The following is a 22,409-nucleotide window of genomic DNA, read 5'->3' on the forward strand; positions in this document are numbered from 1 at the left end:
AATACCCGTTTATCATCTGCGTTTCTTCTTGGTGTAGCAATTTTGATGGCCAGTAGTGTACATCTCGTACTTGCCTCATTTACGGTTTGTAGAAATGAGTCTTTTTCTATGTGAAAATAAGCTCGGATAACGATTAATATTAATCAAGATATTCAACAGGCGTATGAATACTGGAGTATTCCGTTTCCGTCACAGAGTTTTCGTTGTTTATATTACGGGATAAGAATATTTTCAAATAGTGGTAGCCTCCGACAGTGGAAGACCATTGAATCGGATATTGTGAACAAAGGTCACGCCATTCTCGCTACTTGCTGTGCCTTTGGATCGTCCGTCAGCGCCCCTCTCATCCAGCTTCCGCACGTCAGGAAGACGGCAGGCTGTCTCCAGCGTCGCTCGCTGGAACTCCGCATTAAAAAGGCAACACGCCCGCTGTTCGTTCGCAGCGGGACAATCGTTCATCAAGCGGAGGAGGCCCGCTAAACTTTTGATGAGACCGAAGCCCGCCACAGCGCATTCCGCCCCCGAGTCGCTGTGTCGGTCGCGCCGCATGCTCACCCCCCTTCCATCCCCCCCCTGCTCTGTTTATCCCTCCCCCCTCCTCCTTCCCCCCACTACCCCTCCCCGACGTAGAGCCTTTTTCTTCAGCCAACACCTACACCACCTCCTGAAGGTCTTGGCAAAGGCATCAGGGGACGCCGGCACAGACGCCTCCATAAAACGTGAATGCCTTTTGTAAGTGGCCCCACTGCTTGTACGTAAAGGGACACTCCTCGTGCACCTTAGAATTACCGCCCAGTTTCTGCAGGGTTCGCCGAGCCGTCTCGCTCTCCGCAAGCCGTTGTGGAATATCAAATTTCGCGAACACGCCGGCGGGGGACGAAATTATGGAACAGACAAGAGAAAGGCATTCTGCACGAGTAGTGAAGATGAATCTCCGGGGATAAAGACCTTACCCTTCCCCCTCCCCTGTACTCTCCTGCCCCCCCCCCCCCTTTCCCCGTTTGAGAACCGCTGCGAGGGATTGAAAGATTTAAAACCTCCGGGAATTCCCTCGTTATTGCACGCTATTATGCTCCGCTGGGGTGACGTCAGCGTCGCCGGAGGCGCAGGCGAGCGCTTTCACTCTCTGGCCGCCTTTGGCCGACTGTGGCGTTCGTCCGGCAATTACTGGGTGCCCGGCGCTGAGTTTCGCTGCAGGGTTTACACAGGCCGGCGTTGCGCTCAAATTACAGGCGCAGCGAACTGTGGGACGGTTTTCTGGGGACCAGCTTCCGTATTCAGTGACGCGCTCGAGCGTATGTCTTGGAGGAACGCACAGTGAAATGTGCGGTCTTTTCGAAGAATCTCTCGTCTGTACGGCAGGGACGCCAGCGCTGCAGGACAATAGAAGCTTGTTTAATAAATGAGATACTGCGGTTGAATTTACGGATGATTTTAGTTTACCGGAAGAAGGAAAAGGGGGGTGGGGGTGGAATGGAACTATAGTTGCTTCAAATTTGATTTGGCCTTTACCAATAATGAACATGACTTACCACATTTAGAACATACTGATACGTGTTACAAACCGGACACAATAAAAGGACCAGGCCCCTTTGCTTTTTTTCTTTTATCACTCGTTCATTACATCAGAGAAATACACATTTTAAGACAAAATTTAACTACATGACATATTGCTCCCAGTAAAGGTTAACCTAAGCAGTGACAAAACTTAGTTCTCTTAAGGGCTTCTGCTGTCAACAAATTTTACGGAGGCAATGTAGCGTTTATATCAGTTTAGCTCAAACACGTAGCTAGTGATTGAATCACGACAGAGACACTTTAACAATTTCGGCAACAAATGTTGTGTTGTTGTGGTCTTCAGTCCTCAGACTGGTTTGATGCTGCCCTCCATGCTACTCTATCCTGTGCAAGCTTCTTCATCTCCCAGTACTTACCGCAGCCTACAACCTTCTGAATCTGCTTAATGTATTTATCTCTTGGTCTACCTATACGATTTTTACCCTCCACGCTCCCCTCCAATGCTAAATTTGTGATCCCTTGATGCCTCAGAACATGCCCTACCAACCGGTCCATTCTTCTAGTCAAGTTTTGCCACAAACTTCTCTTCTCCCCAATCCTATTCAATACTTCCTCATTAGTTACGTGATCTATCCATCTAATCTTCAGCATTCTTCTGTAGCACCACATTTCGAAAGCTTCTATTCTGTTCCTGCCCAAACTATTTATCGTCCATGTTTCACTTCCATACATGGCTACACTCCATACAAATTCTTTCAGAAACGACTTCCTAACACTTAAATCTATACTCGATGTTAACAAATAACATATAAATACAGAATATGTAATGACAAATAAATACTGTGAATTTGTACTCACAGTAACCAACTAATCAACAACCTTGCCATTGAATAAGTAATAGGCCATTTGGAACGAATTAGCAACACCCAGCAACTAGGGGAGTTGATACCAACAGTTTCTAAATGTCTTGCTCCCCATTAGATAAACAAACTTACAGTAATTAAATGAATAACAAATAAAAACACACTACGCTCCACTCCAACTCTTCCGTGGAAGCCAAGCCAAAATGAAGATTCCATTAACTGACTGGCACTGAAGTCACACTAAACCTCATCTCTGTGTTCCCAGACACACATGGGGCAAACTTATACAAGACAAGATTTTGAAGGGAGCACATCAGTAAAACCGCTAGTGGGGCTAACTCGTGCCATTGAAAATTAAGGTACTAGACCGGGGCACAAGGTGGTATACAATGAGGTTACCTTAGTGCTATACTGCGCTCCAAAATATTAATTTAAATGGCCAATTCGAAATTAAGTACACATAAACCAGCATTAATTAACGAGGAGTGACACCAGGTCGCTCGAAGAGATGACAACACTTAATTGAAAAGACGAATGCCGGAGGCGGCAGTAACATCAAATACCTTCTCCGAGTTTTAACCAGGAGTCACTTCCCGCTATACAAGTAAACATTTATCCAAGCACAAGGAAGGCACCGCAAAGAGAAAATTCAAATAAAACCCCCAAAAGATTATAAGGGACAGGGAACTCCAACTACTTAAATTTATGCTCTCCCCAAAGGCAGTGTAAACGCTAAGGCCACACTTAAGAGGCCACCAAAATTGGTTACAAAATGTCTTATACATTTGCTCCTTTTCTTTAAAAGAAACACAAGGCTGCTTAACTTCTGCTGGACGTCCGGTATGGCCCGTGTAGGATACACCAGGCAGCAACCCAAGGTAGGCGGTCGCAAGGCACGCCGAGGAAAATCAGGAGAGCAGACAGGCAGGCGGCCAACACATATCCTCCATCCTGAACCGGCAGACCGCGTACAACCAACTCCACATATACGTGGTTGCTTCCCACCTCGTACCTCGTGGCGTCCCAGCAGGTCACCCGAGCAAACGTCAACTACCACTCGCCCCACGAATGTGGAAAACAACAAGGCAAGCAAAGATAAAAAAAACATCGAAGGATCGATAATGGACATCCAAGAGACTGGAGCGCCAGTAACGTGCGCCACGGCTCACATACAACAGCAGTTCATGCGATAACTGCGTTTTCTAAATTAATATTTTGGCACATTTCCCGGTATTTGATACTAAATAAAGAACGGTAACTATACATGAGAATGAATAACAAAAGACATACTTTTTTTTATTGAAGTTGCACATGAAAATGCGAAAGCTTCAGCAGGATCTGGTCAACAACTGATTAGTTGCCATTAAAGAGCAGCACCGAAAATGAGAAACCATCACAGCTTTAAATTACAGTCCAAACAGAGACATGTGGGCATAATGACTTTTGTGTCATCGTTGACACTGTAGGATCTTGTACCAGGGGAAGCAATGTTGTTTGGTTGCCGGTATCTCCTTTTTACAATGCACCTGCACTGTATTAACAGGGTTCTTTGTGTAAGAGTACAGAAAGCTACTTATCTCTGGGCTAGTCCATGTGTGTTGGCACAAGCTCTTCCATAGTAGTCTACATTAGCCTCACTGCTGGTGGAGTACAAATCCTGCTTCGTACACTCAAATGGTTCAAATGGGCTGTAAGCACTCTGGGACAACATCTGAGGTCATCAGTCCCCTAGACTAGAACTACTTAAACCTAACTAACCTAAGGATATCACACACATCCATGCCCAAGGCAGGATTCGAACCTTGGACCGTAGCATCAGCGCGGCTCCGGACTGAAGCGCCTAGAACCGCTTGGCCACAACGGCCGGCCTATGTACACTACTATAGTCGGTATGTACTGACTGACTCTGAGCTGCAGACTGTGGCTCTGACTGACAGCAACTGCGATTTCTACTGCGACTGGCTGACAGCCTGGAACTGTGACTAACTGGGCCCTCCAGTCTGTAGTGGCGGCATAAACACTGGTAGATAAGAGGGCGTTGGTGGAGTGTTTCTAGCGAGGCTGTTTTTGGCCTCCTGATAGGCACGCTTTCTCCAGTGACTCTTATCGATCTTCTCCAGTGACTATTATCGATCTTCTCGCAATCTCTTTGCCGACCGGTGTTTTGGCAACAGCATACGCCCACACACTAACAGTAGGCACATAATGAATTTTTGGTGATGTGTGGGGTAATACAAAAACTATCACTCTTGTTGTTTTACAAAGTACTATTAATTTTTGGAAATCGTTTTTGGAAAAATAAAAAAAATAAAAAGTTGTCACTTACACACTGTTGGCCTGATGCGAGGTTGAGACTGTACAGTAGCATTTGTCACAAGTAAACAAGAAAGTGCCTTCGTAAACAGAGCATTCCGCTTGCCAAAATAAAATAAAAAGTGGTTCAAATGGCTCTGAGCACCATGGGACTCAACTTCTAAGGTCATCAGTCCCCTAGAACTTAGAACTACTTAAACCTAACTAACCTAAGGACATCACACACACCCATACCCGAGGCAGGATTCGAACCTACGACCGTAGCAGTCGCGCGGTACCGGACTGCGGCCCTAGAACCGCGAGACCACCGCGGCCGGCGACGAAACGTCAGGAGACAGTTTTATACTTCGACCACGGCCTATCAGCTCGGAAGTTTTAAGTGAAGACATAAAAAGGATTGTTTAGAATCAATGAATAGCTCGTAAGCTTACACACTACTTAACCTAAATTATCTTAAGGACAAACACACACACCCTTGCCCTAGGGAGGACTCGAACCTCCGCCGGGACCAGCTGCACAGGTTGGCTTTGGATTAGGGCCTGAAACAGAAGAATAAGTAATTATGACTTTTGCCTAAAAGGTCGAAAATTACACGAGGGGGCCGTCACCTACTGAGTGGTTAATTAACGAAACAATTTGTAAAAAAAATATTACGTCAATCCTTTTCCTTTTTGTGACTGTAACTGGTATACCAAAGTCTATACGTGTAACACAGTAATCTAATTTCGCCATCTGTCTCCGTTTACAAGGCATTAGTTCGTACAACAAAGTTTCAAAAAAATGTAGGTATAGCATCCGCATAAAATAAACTGAACTCCAAAACTGTTTCTGCCGATTTTGCTTAGTGTGCTGTACAATAATTTTTTTAAGTTATATCTCTTCCCGGACGTCCTGCTTAACGGTTGTGCTTGTAAACCCAAAAATATGAGGCCGCTGGTTCTAAGAGGCGGTATCAACTTGACGAAAGTTCTTTTCGGTGTACTGCCACGTTATATTCCAAAACAACGTAAGGTGGGTTGACACTTCAGCCACTTCTCAGCGGTTCTCTTCAGGACGTCGAAACTGTTGCACCCTGAAGGCGCCCATTGAGTTGTTCAAAAAGGCGAGTTTGTTTCACTTTGCGTCACGCAGCACTAAACTCAGATGATCACTTACGATCACATCGTGTAAGGCGCGAGGAGCTGGATGAGAGACGTGGAAATGTTCAAAATTGGTTCAAATGGCTGTAAGCATTATGGGACTTAACATCTGAGGTCATCAGTCCCCTAGACTTAAACCTAACTACCCATAGGACATCACACAACACCCAGTCATCACGAGGCAGAGAAAATCCCTGACCCCCGCCGGGAATCGAAACCGGGAACCCGGGCGCGGGAAGCGAGGACGCTACCGCACGACCATTTTTAATTTCGCTCGGTTTAAATGTGTGCTGTGGCACTAAACCCATATGATTTGAGAGTGACACATTTTGGCGTCGCGGTTTGTGAGTGTGGAATATTGTCGGTTTATATTGCAAAGTGGTTTACAGTGCTCTTCTTCAGGACGTCGAAGCTGTTAAGTTCTGTAGACGTCTGCACGGTTAGAGGTGTAATTTATGATTTCACTTTGTGTCATGTAATCCCTGACACAGTACTCGTTAAAGCCTGTGCTATGGTGAGCGAGCGGGATTTACCTTATGAGAAAGGATTTTCGCATAGATATCGACCGCGTGTACCTGAATGGTGGCAAATCAGACTTACATCCACTCTGTAATAACAATGATCCGTCAAGTAAGTTCGAAATGTAATCACACGTCAGGACGGATCAAAAGCAAACGAGAAGATACTACCAATGTGACAATAATACGGTCACCAGCCTAATTAGGCATTAACTGAGTTTCTTCCCAGTACAGGTTCGTATATATTCATGCAAAACAACAAGTTGTAACACTACATAATATAATAGAATTTTGGAACCAGACAATCTTTTTACTTGATAGTTTCACGTTCTGTACTGATATGGAAAATCAATTCCAATGAATGAAGGGGGAACCCTGAAACTGTTATGATCGCAGTACTTAAAAAAAATTATTACTGAATTTATTATTCATTCATGATTTCCAGTATATAAGTTACTACTCATTTCATCTTATTTACTGCTCATTTAAATGCCTTTAAATCTGTCTCGAAATAACAAACTTCATTACTATATCAATACTAAAGTTATCTTTGGACTTCATCAGATCTTCGCTGTTCATTTACTTGTTCATTAACAAAACATTTCTTTAAACACCATTCTAATATAGCTAGTTCTGCAAATAATTATTATTAACACAATTTTTAATTTTTATTTCGGGACACTCGGATTGCACAACGTTTGGAAAGGACCCTGTCTAGATTAGTTGTGAGGATAATTGGGTGAAGGAAAAGTTCTGGTAAAATTCAGGTTATTATTGCACCAAACAAACACAGTCCACTCTCTGATCCACACGAATACAGTACTAAAAGTTTCAACCTGCTAGTATCGATGCGGCGGTTGGCGGCACAGAGCACACATACAACCACAGCTATAGCTCTTGATGTATCGGCACTTTAATTCTTCTTAGCGTCGCAATATTTTTCCATTTAGAGCCTATGGAATCTTGCCATGCTGTGCGGGCGTTGGAACGGCGTACCCGAGGCTCAGTGCAACTACGTCTTCCAGGAGAGCCTCCTCGCTCCGGAATGTGTTGCTCAGACCAGTGCCAGACTCCAACTACCGCTGCTGAGCCCGTTGTGCTGTGCAGTGCCCGCGCACATTTTCCCGCGCTCGCCTGCCATCCACCTTTTACCGCTCCCTGACAGACCAGGTATTCACCCGAGGTTTTGCATTCTACATATCCTAACACATTGCCTACGTATGGACCAGAAGCACAGTTACAATTTTAAACATCTTACAACAGTTTCAACACTGGTTACATTTCAGTTCTATTACAATACTACTTGACATTTGACATAAACATTAATATTCACATTGAAATTTATTTACAGTTTTCTTAACATCATGGCACGAAACAAAAAGAAATGTAATCTGAACATCAGTTACACAAGTGTATCGTAAAATCAGACGAAAATAATTACTTATACGTACTATAGTACGGAGTCGTCGTTGTTACCGTCATTTTGTGGTGGAGCACTATACCCGTATGGCAATAAAGACTGACGGTGTTGATGTGTCCGAGTGTGGGCGTGAGATATCGCAGTGTTATAATGGAAAATGAAGTAAAATGAATTGAAGTTTCGGCTGGTTTTCAGCGGTCGTCCTCAGGACTTGGGAACTGTGCAGCCCTGAAGACGTCCGCTGAGTTGGAGACGTCATATTTGATTTTGCTTTGCGTAACTGTACGGGGCGGCGCTACATACACGTGACGAGCTGAGAGTGAGACGTGTTGATGCCGGCAGGCGTGGGCGTGGTGCTGATCACGGTGAGCGGTGTGGCGTGGCGGCTCACAGCTCACGACGCGCCCTCCTGCCGCTCCATGCTGGGCCTGGCCGGCGGAGACTCGGCGGGAGCAGAGCCCAACAGGCGGTTCGTGCCGCGCCTGCCACCCTCCTACGGCCGGCCGCACCACCCCTACGCAGGTGAGTGGCGGCAGCCCGCTCTGCACGCGATTCTTCAAATCTGCCTCGGGCACACACAGCTACTGCTAATACTGGTAAACACATGAAGGAAGGACTAGAATTTTTTGTCATTCCAACAAGCTATACAGGGTGTTTCACAGACTTTCCACAAAATGTTTATGGATGACAGATCCCGCCATAAGAGGCAAAATGTTTGCTGAAGCTTCACAATGAGTCTAGTAGGTTGTTGTTGTCCTGGTCTTCAGTCCTGAGACTGGCTTGATGCAGCTCTCCATGCTACTCTATCCTGTGCAAGCTTCTTCATCTCCCAGTACCTACTGCAACCTACATCCTTCTGAATCTGCTTAGTGCATTCATCCTTGATCTCCCTCTACGATTTTTACACTCCACGCTGCTCTCCAATGCTAAATTTGTGATCCCTTGATGCCTCAGAACACATTTCAAAAGCTTCTATTGTCTTCTTGTCCAAATCATTCATCGTCCATGTTTCACTTCCATACATGGCTACACTCCATACAAATGCTTTCAGAAACGACTTACTGACAATTAAATCTATACTCTATATTAACAAATTTCTCTTCTTCAGAAACGCTATCCTTGCCATTGCCAGTCTACATTTTATATCCTCTCTACTTCGACCATCATCAGTTATTTTCGTGCCCAAATAGCAAAACTCCCTTACTACTTTAAGTGTCTCATTTCCTAATGTAATTCCCTCAGCATCACCCGACTTAATTCAACTACATTCCATTATCCTCGTTTTGCTTTTGTTGATAAGACACTGTCCATTCCATTCAGCTGCTCTTCCAAGTCCTTTGCTGTCTCTGACAGAATTACAATGTCATCAGCGAACCTCTGTTCGGTACCCAATAGTATTTGTCAGCGCTGGGATGACGAGGTTTCACAGAACTATCAGTGTCTACTAACCAATGCAATTCCCCAACCTTAAATATCCTACTTAAATGAATGTAAGCTTTACTGATTCTTCTTTGTTTTGAGCTCACGTACGGGTATATTGATTTCTGATTTCCATAATTTGTACGTTAGCTGCATACTGCAGGGCAATTAGTCTCTCCCTCATTTTTTCTTTCTTTTTTTAAAAGTCTGATAAGCATCACATACCTAAATCAGTTACCTTGTTTGTAACATTGTGGTTCTTAACTGGAATAACTATAAAAAAATACCATACTGGGCGCCTGTGGATTTTTGTTGAGACTAAGTCTTGGCTCATGAGCCGTATTTAATCCTCTGCTTTTGTTATGTAATTGTTGCATCCGCATTTCAGTCATTTTACTACAAAAATCACCAAAATTGTGCCGTCAGCCCACGTGTTACCTTAGCTGCAGCTTTCCCACGTAGTTTGCGGCAGTCTGAACTCTCGTCCCTGCCTTCCCAGAAACATTACGGACATACGGAGGCCGTTGATTCTTGTTCCTCTCATGTCTCACCTCTTGCTCGAACTCTGGTCCCCTCGACCTACGGAGAGCGCTGCTGTAGCTCTTGCCACAGCGCTACTAACGCGGCGGCCGGCGCGTGTGTTGCAGCCATGATGTACCCGGAGTTCCAGTACCGGCCACCGCCACCGTCGTACCAGGCCTCCATGCAGGAGTACCGGCTGCGCCTGCTGCTGCTCGACCGCCAGCCGCAGGGACACAACGCCGTCTCGCCGCCCCCCACCTACAGGTCGCACGTCTCCTCCACCTTCAGGTCAGTCAGCTCTCCAGCGCAAGCGCACAGTGTGTAGGGCGGTGCAGAGGCTGGGCAAAAATATGGAAACCCCGACCTAAACACATTACCGTTCGCAATACGATTTAGGAAATCCAATGGCATTCAAAACAGCTTCCATTCATCTCGTAATGAGTAAAAACAGGTCTTCTATGCAGAATGAGATTTTCACTCTGCAGCGGAGTGTGCGCTGATACGAAACTTCTTGGCAGATTAAAACTGTGTGCCCGACCGAGACTCGAACTCGGGACCTTTGCCTTTCGCGGGCAGAATAGCAATAATTAGCATAACAAAGTAAGACAAAGCAAAGATGATATTCATTACAGGAAATGCTTAGTATGTCCACCATCATTCTTCAACAATAGCTGTAGTCGAGGAATAATGTTGTGAACAGCACTGTAAAGCACGTCCGGAGTTATGGTGAGGCATTGGCGTCGGATGTTGTCTTTCAGCATCCCTAGAGATGTCGGTCGATCACGATACACTTGCGACTTCAGGTAACCCCAAAGTCAATAATCGCACGGACTGAGGTCTGGGGACCTGGGAGGCCAAGCATGGCGAAAGTGGCGGCCGAGCACACGATCATCACCAAACGGCGCGCACAAGAGATCTTTCGCGCGTCTAGCAATATGGGGTGGGTCTAATAAAACCCTGTGTCATTCCAAGCATGTGTGTCAATTTTTACCTCTCTATCTACATTATTCCGTAGTTTATTAAGTTTTCAAATTTATACTGACTTTTTGATCACCCGGCACAAGGTGTGTTGACACACTTAGCAACTGGTCATAATAGAAGCATGGCGAGTGTCTTTGCCAGTAGGAAACAGAGGCTAAGCACTTTTAGTGTAATTAAACTGTTGCTACATTTCATTGTACCCCGTTGTGCGAATAATTATTGGTTAGCATATCGATGCAACAACAAACAAGTAAACAAAGCAATTGATGCTTCGAATGTAAGCTCAGCTGTAAGACCTATGCACAACTCACAGAGCGTACGTGATCATTATTGCTTATACTGCGGACTTCGCTGCTTGTGACGTTTCTCCTATTATTTTCAATATTTTGACTTTGACTTTGAGCTCTGCAGTAATGAAAGAGGGGGAAATTCTGTAGAAGGAAACTAATTTTCACTTCTGTCTTTATTTCCTTAAAAGTAATGAGTCATTTGGGAGGTTTATGGGGACTATCATATATTTATGTAATATAACATTCTCTTTCAAGGAAAAAGTTTCTATTTGTTTCACAACAAATTGATTCTTTAGACGTCTTGCTCTCGAGTGTCAGTCTTTAGAATGTAGCGAACTGATTATTGCCACAACAATTTAACAGCGAGATTTAAATTTTTGGCAAAAACTGTAAGCTACTTGCCACTCACTCGTCAGATAATTGGGCACTTGCGACATAATAATGCATTACATCTTTACTAAACTGACTTGCAGTTGCTAACGGCCGTAAAGTAATCTGGACAAAGTCCTCGAGGTGACAGGGATATCGCTGTGAGAGTGCCTCGTGAATTACTGGGATAAGCGAGGGCCCTCTATACCACCGACCCACTTTCATTAATGACGTCATCAGAAGCCCCAAAAAGCAACACAAATCTCATTTAAAAATCTTGATCAGGTCGTCGTAAACACCCGTTCCTATGCACCAACGTTTAAAAATCAGTTACGGAAGCGAACAAATTTCGACTAATAAATACTGAACCTGAAGGGGTAACCGAGGCAAATTAGAGTTTTATTTTAGACAAATTAAATTATCAATATTTGTTACTTCTGTTAAATGAAGTCTTCGTAATTTTATATTATAATATACTAGCTTTCTGGCGAACGCGACTGTAAAAAGCTTTATTGATTCTTGTTCAAACTGTTTTGAGCTCATGTGCGTTTAAATTGACTTCTGATTGCCCCACTTTGTAAGTCAGTAATTCATCCTCGTGCTCAAAACATCAATCCTCGATGATACGAGAGTGTGAACTCGGGCCCTGTCGTCTTGGAATGTAGCATCACCATTGGGGAACCAACATTGTACCATGGAATGGACCTAAAGAGCTGAAATGGTCACATAACGTTTGGTTCTAATGTGACCTTCGAGGGTAACTAAGGGACCCATGGAATACCTCAGTAATAGTTCCCCAAACCATCACCGAGCCGCAGCAGTGGGATGTGAGCTCAGCCAGAAGTAGCAAACAGTTCGAAACAAGACACATCCGACGAAATGACTTTCTTCTTTCGCTTCAGAGTCCACATTTTACGATTTTACAGCTTCGCCACCCTCTTTCCTGTTACATCACTGCTGAGTGGTTTCAGAATTCCAGCTCGCCCTCAAGTTACGTGCTTATGGTGCTCCCTTTGCGTAGTTTTAGTGCTGATAGCGTTCACGAGCTACATTCAGTTTTGTAGTGCCGTTTGTGACTGTTGTCCTCTTATTATTCATCACAATCCTATTCAATGATTGTCACGGTCACTCAACACGCAGTTTCATCCACGCTGTAGATTAGCTCTAAGTGGTAAAAATCTTTGATACGGTGCTTCAAATGGTCACATGTGTGTGAAATCTTTTGGGACTTAACTGCTAAGGTCATCACTCCCCAAGCTTACACACTACTTAACCTAATTTATGCTAAGTACAAACACACACACACATGTCCGAGGGAGGACTCGAACCTCCGCCGGGACCAGCCGCACAGTCCATGACAGCAGCGTCTCAGACCGCTCCGCTAATCCCGCGTGGCTACGGTGCCTCTTGAAACACTAAACACTGTGGCTACTTTGGTTACTGAAGCACTCCTTCTACGAGCAAAAGCAGTTTGCCCATGATTACATTCTCAAGCTTAGACATAACGCACACATGTAGTCAATTACAACAACGCAACGTAAAGGCTGCCTAGTATCTGCGTTTGGTCAAGCTTTTGTTTCTGGCGATATCTCCATATTTTGTCCATATTTGCAATAATGTCACTAAACGCACGTCAGAGATGGTTAACATCGTTTTCTTCGTTATTCGTCTAAGCATAGAAACGAATTGCTGCATCATACAGAATGTCTTTCTTTGCATGGTTTGCGACTGCAGCGCTCTCCATCGGCAGATGTCGTCCGTATCTGCCTTCCAAAGCACACAGTTTGTTTACGAACATGAACTCGTGTAAAATTCTGGCGTTAGCTCAATTAGAACACGCATTTCGCCCTTTGTCCATATACTATTTATATTGGATTGGATTGGATTGATTACGGGAGGAGACCAAACTGCGAGATCATCGGTCTGATCGGATTAAGCAAGGGACCATCCCGGCATTTCCCTGGAGCGCTTTAGGGAAATCATCGGAAACCTAAATCAAGATGGCCAGACGCGGCATTGAACCGTCTTCCTCCCAAATGGGAGTCCAGTGTGCTAGCCACTGCGCGACATCGCTCGGTAGTCACCTTGTTCTGTCTGTAGTATACGTAAGTAAAAACGTCAATATCCTTGAACATTTTACAAGGCAAAAACGAAAATGTCATGTATAATGAATAAGGACATTAGTTTGTGAGAATTCCGTTACATATAGTGCGATACAAATCTACTGTAGTATCCCACATGATATGAAATCTCACTTTTCAGTAAAACTCTGAGGTAGTTTTTACTAGATCAGTGCTTCTGTTCAGTAGCAGAATTTTTAGGTCACGTGAAATACAAGATCTGAAACAAGAAAGTGCGAAATATCGCACAGGAAGTAGTGCAAGCGCTCTTCTAGGTAAACAAAAACAATCGTTTATTTGCTGCAATATTACCGTGACGTTTCGTGTACTTCGTGTATCGCTTTTTGGATGAATAAAGAAATACTGAATTGCCATTGCATCAGGCAGAGACGTAGAAGACAGTCTCATATTACTTAATCCATTTTCTTTGGTATGTTCACAAAATATAGCAAGCCCACGCCTGAGCGAGAGCGCTCTTATACTGTATATACATGAAATCAGTTATTACAGAACAAAACTCACGTGAATCAATAAGAAAGTCCCAGAATAGAAAACGCGAAGGCGAATAAAGAAATGGATACAGAAGGACGCAAACCAACAACGCTACAACCGCTTCGCACCTGAAGTCCACAACAGTACGCTGCAGCTGTCTAACGTATTGGCGTGTCGTGTGTTAACGATGATACGAAGGCTTTAATTGCTGCTACTAACAGAAATTCAGTTATGATAAGTTGTATCAGGAATGACGCGTTTCTAATAAATCTTTAATGTTCCGTTTCCTTCAAACGACATACTTTCTCGACACAGAAGTTATAATATGAAAATTGTTTATGTAGCAGTACGACGTATCCAGTCATTTACTTAAAACAAATATTATCAATAACGACGCATTTTCGAGAGTTTCTTTTCGTGCTCGTGACTTGAAACAGAATACGTATTAGTAAGTAAGTTATAATATAAAAGCAGCCAATACGAACTTCATCCAAACCAACGCAATCGAACGTGAACGTAGAACGCGTACTTGCATCTCACTCTCTACGAACATCTGAGGTCATCAGGCTCCTAGACTTAGAACTACTTAAACCTAACTAACCTAAGGACATCACACACATTCATGCCCGAGGCAGGATTCTAACCGGCGACCGTAGCAGCAGCGCGGTTACAGACTGAAGTGCCTAGAACTGCTCGGTCACAGCGGACGGCTTACGAAGAAAAAATCTCACTTGTTTTATTCAGTCTGTCACGCTACGGACTGCTGTGGAGCGTGGAATTTCACGCAGTGACGTCATAAATCTGGACCAGCTTTTCGTTCGCTAACGCTTTCTTGGCCCTATGAGGACGACGTAAGGGTTGTGGATTTATTTTGCAGTCAGATCAGTACCAACTGCAGGGCTTTCCTGTGAATAGTTGCGCACTGAAACATTTATGTACGTAAAATGTTCTGGAACTACAATGAGGTGACAAAACTCATGGAATACCTCCCAGTACCGCGTCGGACCTTCTTTTAGCGGACGTGGTGCAGAAACTCGACGTGGCGTAGACTCAACAAGTCGTTGTAAGTCCCGTGCAGAAGTAGAACCGTACTGCCTCTATAGCCGTACAGAATTGCGAAAGTTTTTCCGGTGCAGGATTTCGTGCACGAACTGTCTCTCGTTAATGTCCCATATATGTCCGGTGGGATTCATGTCGGGCTATATGGATAGCCAAAGTCTCCGTCGAGGTGACTAGAATGTTCTCCAAACTAGTCGGAAGAAATGGGAGCAGGCAATATAGTCCGTTTCATGTAAACGCAGCCGACACTATTATGGGACCACCATTAGCTTGCACAGTACGTTGTTGACAACTTCGGTCCATGCCTTCATGGGATCTGCGCCTCACCATCAGCTCTTACCAACAGAAATCGGGACTCATGTGACCAGTCCACAGTTTTCTAGTCTTCTCGGATTTAATTGATATAGCTACCAGCCCAAGAGATGCGCTGCTGGCGATGACATGCCTTTAACAAAGCGGCTCGCGTCGGTCACCTGTAATTTCGCAGCACTGTTCTAATGGAAACCTTCATCGTACCGGCCGCATTTATTTCCGCAGTTATTTCACGCAATGTTGTTTGTCTGTCAGCACTGACAACTGTATGCAACGGTTGGTGCTCGCCAGCCTTTGTGGCCGCGCGGTTCTAGGCGCTTCAGTCTGGAACCGCGTGACCGCCAGGGTCGCTGGTTCGAATCCTGCCTCGGGTATGGATGTGTGTGATGTCCTTAGGTTAGTTAGGTTTAAGTAGTACTAAGTTCTAGGGGACTGATGACCTCAGTTGTTAAGTCCCACAGTGCTCAGAGCCATTTGAACCATTTTTGTTGTTGCTCGCGGTCGTTACGTGTAGCTCGTCGGCGACTGCATTCTCTTTGGTGACAGGTAATGCCCTAAGTTTGCTATTGTCTTGAGGCTGTCGATGATGAAACATTTTTTTTTCTAACGATATACAAACTTGCATGAATATGAAAAGCTAAGATAGAAACCCAGTTCTAAGCAAAGAAGGGAAAGCAGAAAGGTGGAAGGAGCATATAAAGAGTCTATACAAGGACGATATTGTTGAGGACAATTTTATGGAAATGGAAGAAGATGTAGATGAAGATGATGATGAAATGGGAGATATGATACTGCGTGAAGAGTTTGACAGAGTACTGAAAAACCTAAGTCGAAACAAGGCCCCAGGAATAGGCAACATTGCATTAGAACTACTGACAGCCTTGGGAGAGTCAGCCCTGACAAAACTCTACCATCTGATAAGCAAGGTGTATGAGACAAGCGAAATACCCTCAGACTTCAAGAAGAATATAAGAATTCCAATTCCAAAGAAAGCAGGTGCTGACAGATGTGAAAATTACCGAACTAACATTTTAATAAGCCAAGGATGCAAAATACTAACGCGAATTGTTTACAGACGAATGGAAAAACTGGTAGAAGGCGACCACGGGGAAAATCAGTTTGGATTCAGTAGAAATGTTGGAACGAGTGAGGCAATACTGACACTACGACGTATCTTAGAAGAAAGATTAAGGAAAGCCAAACTTACGTTTCTAGCATTTGTAGACTTAGAGAAAAAGGTTTTTACAATGTTGACTGGAATACTCTCTTTCAAATTCTAAAGGTGGCAGGGGTAAAATACAGGGAGCGAAAGGCTATTTACAATTTGTACAAAAAGCAGATGGCAGTTATAATAGTCGAGGAACATGGAAGGGAAGCAGTGGTTGGGAAGGGAGTGAGACAGGGTTGTAGCCTCTCCCCGATGTTATTATATCTGTACATTGAGCAAGTAGTGAAGGAAACAAAAGAAAAGTTGGAGTAGGTATTGAATCCATGGAGAAGAAATAAAAACTTAGAGGTTCGCCGACAACATTGTAATTGTGTCAGAGACAGCAAAGGACCTGGAAGAGCAGCTGAGCAGAATGGACAGTGTCTTGAAAAGAGGATATAAGATGAACATCAACAAAAGCAAAACGAGGATAATGGAATGCAGTCGAATTGAATCGGGTGATGCTGCGAGAATTAGATAAAGCAATAAGACGCTTGAAGTAGTAAATGATTTTGGGGAGCTAAACAACTGATGATGGTCGAAGTAGAGAGGATATAAAACTTAGATTGGCAATGGCAAGGAAAGCATTTCTGCAGAAGAGAAATTTGTTAACATCAAGTATAGATTTATGTGTCAGGAAATCTTTGCTGAAAGTATTTGTATGGAGTGTAGCCGTGTATGGAAGTGAAATGTGGACGATAAATGGTTTAGACAAGATGAGAATAGAAGCTTTGGAAATGTTGTGCAACAGAAGAATGCTGAAGATTAGATGGGTAGATCACATAACTAATGAGGAGGTATTGAATAGAATTGGGGAGGAGAGAAATTTGTGGCACAACGTGACTAGAAGAAGGGATCGGTTGGTAGGAAATGTTCTGAGGCACCAAGGGATCACCAGTTTAGTATTGGAGGGCAGCGCGGAGGGTAAAAATCGTAGAGGGAGACGAAGAGATAAATACACTAAGCAGATTCAGAAGGATGTAGTTTGCAGTAGATACTGGGAGATGAAGAAGCTTGCACAGGATAGAGTAGCATGGAGAGCTGCATCAGACCAGTCTCCGGACTGAAGACCGCAGCAACAACAACAACATCCAAACTAGACTGTCCCATGTGTCTAGGTGCAACTGGCATTGCGGCGTCAAAGTCTGTTAGTTCATGTCGTGCGGCCATAGTCATGTCGGAAACGTTTTCACATAAATCACCTGAGTGCAAATGACAGCTACGCCACTCCACTAGCCTTTCAGAACTTGTGTACTACACTACCATCATAGCGCTATCTCATGACATTTGTCAATTCATTGTAATATGAGGATGTGAATGGTTGCACATCGACTCGGTACACATAGAATGTACTTAAAATGTTCCGGAAATAATATGAGATTCGCAGCTTTACTTTTTTCTCCCTTAGACGTTCTGTACGTGTTCTCTTGTGTCGGTGCAGGGCGCCTTTAGGACTGCGGCGGGAGGCGGCGTCTGCAGCGGACTACTCGCGGCCTCCGAGCTACAGGTCGCGTACCAGCTCCACCCGGCCGACCCTCGACCCCGGGGGCGGCGGGGGCGGTGGGGGAGGAGGCGGCAGCCTGGTGGGCGGCGGGGGCGGCGCCCTGGCGCACGTCGACCACTCGCGAGACCCCTCGCTGTCACTCAGCGAGTCCGCGGACAGCGGGAAGCTGCGCTTCGTGCTGGACCCGGCGGCGCCCGGCGGCAAGGACCTCGCCAACCTGGTCACCATCGTGCAGACGGACGACAGCCCCGTCATCGTCACCGTGTCCGGCTCCACCCCCATCGTGACGGGCTCCTCGCCTCCCGGCCAGGGCGGACACAGCGGCGGCAGCGGCATCAACACCGAGATGGAGATACTCGCGCACCTGTGATGGCCCTGCCCAACCGAGTGTCGCAGCGACTGCGGCCACTGTACAGTAGTGTACGGAGAGTTGCAAGCGATCGTTTCGTACACACTCGTTACTGATTTATCTGTTCCAACATATACATGTGACTTCACTAACGGACCAAAAATATAGAAGAGGCACATTGCTGGAAGCTGACAGAAAAAGTTGATGGGTACTGACCTCGTAACGAAATTTGATTGTGCTACGATAAAGCTCTGACGTCACTCCATCTACTTCTGCATGCGTCGTTTAAAGTCAACATAGCATCAACCCTCAATCTCTTTATAACAATTATATGAAATAAAAGAGAAATAAATGAAAAAAAAAGTTTACTGGGTAACCTCTTAAATTACCTTGAATAAAAGCATCTTTATGCGTAAGTAATTTGCAAAGTTATGCATTTTGCAAAGAAATATTTTGTATTTATTTTCACCTACAAGAGATAAGTTTAAATTCCTATTACAATTAACGGCTATACTACAATATTTAGTTATTCATCAGCCGTAATATTTTTCTTATTGTAGAGAGACTGTTTTGTCATTTCTGTTCCGTTTAGGTTCATAAGAGCCATAAAGCTGGGTACTGTTGCTAGTCCAGTGTACTGATTGTATCGCAAGTTGGTCCGATTGTAAGTGACAGCCATATCAGAGAAACTGGCGATTACCACTCGCGTTCTAAAGGCAGTGTGATATTGATGATTGGCTGACACTTTCAGGTCCCAAAATTGCTACCTGTACTCTGTTTGTACTGTAAAAACGTTTGAAACTGACTTGATTATTGTTCTGACTTTCGGAATAAGTTGACATCTCGGAATGAACAACTGAATAACAAAAGCCTTTGATTTAACAAAATATTGCACAGTAGGCTAAATACTGCAAAACAGATAGATATCAAGAAGGAAATGTTTAGGTCACAGTTACACACTGTAATAAGAGATTTGCCTTTTGCAAAGAAGTATCATTTTTGGCTATTCACGACTTGATTATTACAGTGTTTTCAATTATAAATCACAAGAAAATTTACCTTCGTTCACTTTTTGGAAAAGACGTTATATGCTAGATATACAGTATTCTGTAGCAGACTGAAAGACGTGACAGTTTCACGACATGGATACTTGCATTTGAAATACTATATGTGCTGCATCACTATCTATAAATCTCTCCATGTTGATAATTTGACTATGGTTAAAAGGCTTTAGGAAACAAATGTAGATCTTTCACATCATGTAACAGATTGAAACTTTATTTTTGTGATACTGTCTTCCTCTTATCTAAATCACTTCCAGAATTAATTCCAGTAGTTCTAATACAGTATTTGATATTAAATAGTGGCTCTGACGGCCAGTGTAACCACAGAGAGTGCCTTATGCTTGAAGCAAACATTAGACTTTTAACTACTACTGTACTACCAAGAAATGTAACAATGACTTGTTTGTACTTGAGTCACAGCTACAAATGACATATTGCACTACTAATGAAATATGGTTCTCATAAGTTTCATATTTTTGTTTCCTGTATAATTTTACTACTGTGCACATATGTGATTTAAGCTACTTCTTTCTAATTTTTGCGTATTTCCTGAGAAAGGTGGTAACATTTGCTCAAAATTATCTTGTATGAGCGTAAACACCAGACTCCTGGGATGAGAAATGTAGCTCATGGTTGTGTGTAGTAGCAGAATGAGAAGGAGAGTATGATGGGACACATATATGACGAAAGTAAGTGGTTTGGAGAGTAATACTTGCAGTAAATACATCCAAAGACAACTTCATGTTAAAGATTTAAGCATTCATGACTGAAAAATACCTCTAGCCAGTAACAACGTTTTACTTTTGCATGTGACCCTGCAATTATAATTTGGAATCGGCACTATAATTTCTGTACACTAATTAGAAGTCAGTGCTGTGTACTGACATCTGTCCTTCAGCTCTATTGGCTCATAGAAAAGGATATAATGATATGGCCCGCTGTGTTAAAATGTTCTCTGTTAGCTGTTTAGTCGACTGTGAAGCTGAATTTCTTCAGTTATACTCTGTACCTATTAAGACATTTCCACTATTGACTTGCGTGTTGTACATTTTGTAATTTCATATAACATTGTGTATGAAAGTCTACATTGATTGACAGTGACTTATTGGGGAGAGAGAGACAGGAGTTCGCTGGCTCTAGATTGCTTGTCAATGTAAAAGTATGGTGCTTACAGCACATGGTGCTTTCACACCTATAAATGTATATACATATTCTGATAAATGACAAAGCCTTTACTGAAGTATTTTGTGCTATAGATGTTAATTTGTATATACTGTAAAATATTATAAATAGATCATGCTTATCAAAGAAATTGAATTCCATATACAATGTATATGAGTCATTCATTGTGCATAAAGAAATGTGATTGAACTCTACCTGAATTTTAAGAGTCCATTAAATATTTATGCAAAAAAATTTAAGTTGTTTTTTTAACATAACATTTCTTTGTTTCTCTTCAGCATTTGCCTGTTTCTTTTAGTCATCATAGAGTCTACAATTTTGAGTGTGTATTTCATACCAGTTGTGCATAGGCTGCCCTGTATTGGATAGTTATCGCAAAAATGTTTTTTTTCTTATATCATTTTTTTCTCTCATTTCACTGCCTTTGTCTTCCTTCACGTAATTTTGTGTAATTTAGAGTGGATCAAGTAAGAGATAAATTCTTATAACAACAAAAATAACAACAACAAAAACAACAACAAAAAACGACAGCAAAAACAACAACAACAATACAATTTAAGAGTTCAAAAATCTCAAATCTAAATCAATGCAAATTTATTTGAAATGGACTTAATTCATACAACTAGTGCACAAATGTAACTATGATGTTACTTTTATGAAATATGTTTAAACTTCGGTCACAGTAATTATTTAACGGGAAGCAAAAGAGATATGATGGTTACAAGGTGTCCAGGTCACAAGAACGACGTACTGCTACGAATATAAAATTTACACAATATGAAACTTATTGAAAGTGCAGCTTGGAATCAAATAATTACTTTTTTGCAATTCAGAAATTATAGTTCATGTTTGCTTTACAGCTGTTTACTCGCCCTGTCCCTTGCTCTCTCTCTCTCTCTCTCTCTCTCTCTCTCTCTCTCTCTCTCTCTCTCCCTCCATTTCTGTGAACATGTGCTGTGGATGCTTTAATATCAAAGACTTCTTCAGGTAAGTATTTAACATGAAAGGGAATTAATTCACTGAAAACCTTTCTGTAATAGCTCTATATACAAATCTTAACCCAGTCTAACCTAATGTCTACAGAAACAGAAGTGAATGCAGTACATACATAATCCAAATGCAAATCTTTGGCCAAGTTGGAAAGCGCACAAAATCTAGTTGTTTTAGTAAATCTGGGAATAAAAACATGAAAACACAAGAATTTTTAATCCAAGTACATGTACTTGAATTATAGTGGAGCCACAAGCATGGTTTTGTACATTATATATGCGGTCATTTCAAGGTGTGGAGTACAGAAGATATTCGTTTTCAGTTCATTTTCACTAATTGTTATAAACAATGGAATGGGCATGACATTTACTAATAGTGCTGTATGTTGAAATGGGTGCCAACGTTTAATACCAGATTTTATTTTTGTTATATTCGCATCTCACTCTTTCTTTGTGTCATTAGTGCAATAATCACACGACTAAACTGGATCCACGTTTACTATATAAAAAAAGAAAATGTTTTTAATTCCCGTTAATATACAGTGCACGCTTTGTATTACAATCATAGTCGAAGCATCACATAGAAGTTTCGTCTCCAGGCAAAAGACTTTTCTTGTTATTAGTAAATCCCTATGTCTCATATGTGATGAATCTTTTTCTTTTCGTGTAAACTTCACTGCATGTGCCACTGTAAATGTTACCTTCCAGTTACATTGCAAAACGCCTTCATGAAACTTTCGTAAATCAAGTTTTTGTGTATTATAATAATTAGAAGAATG

General features: G+C 42.9%; 1 protein-coding gene across 2 annotated transcripts in view; it reads left to right on the forward strand.

The window, feature by feature from the left end:
• LOC126335558 (uncharacterized) overlaps positions 1–20,881 on the forward strand; it is a 637,852-nt gene extending 616,971 nt beyond the window's left edge. For both annotated transcript variants that reach the window (XM_049998973.1, XM_049998974.1), the window contains 3 exons: positions 8,114–8,293; positions 9,838–10,000; positions 17,984–20,881. In XM_049998973.1, coding sequence (XP_049854930.1) covers positions 8,114–8,293; positions 9,838–10,000; positions 17,984–18,416 — 776 coding nt within the window. In that variant the 3' untranslated portion in view covers positions 18,417–20,881. The remainder of the gene's footprint in view (positions 1–8,113; positions 8,294–9,837; positions 10,001–17,983) is intronic.
• The last annotated feature ends 1,528 nt before the right edge of the window (positions 20,882–22,409 follow it).

The sequence above is a fragment of the Schistocerca gregaria genome, chromosome 2 (assembly GCF_023897955.1).
Source record: "Schistocerca gregaria isolate iqSchGreg1 chromosome 2, iqSchGreg1.2, whole genome shotgun sequence".
In the NCBI taxonomy this organism is placed as follows: Eukaryota; Metazoa; Arthropoda; class Insecta; order Orthoptera; family Acrididae; genus Schistocerca; species Schistocerca gregaria.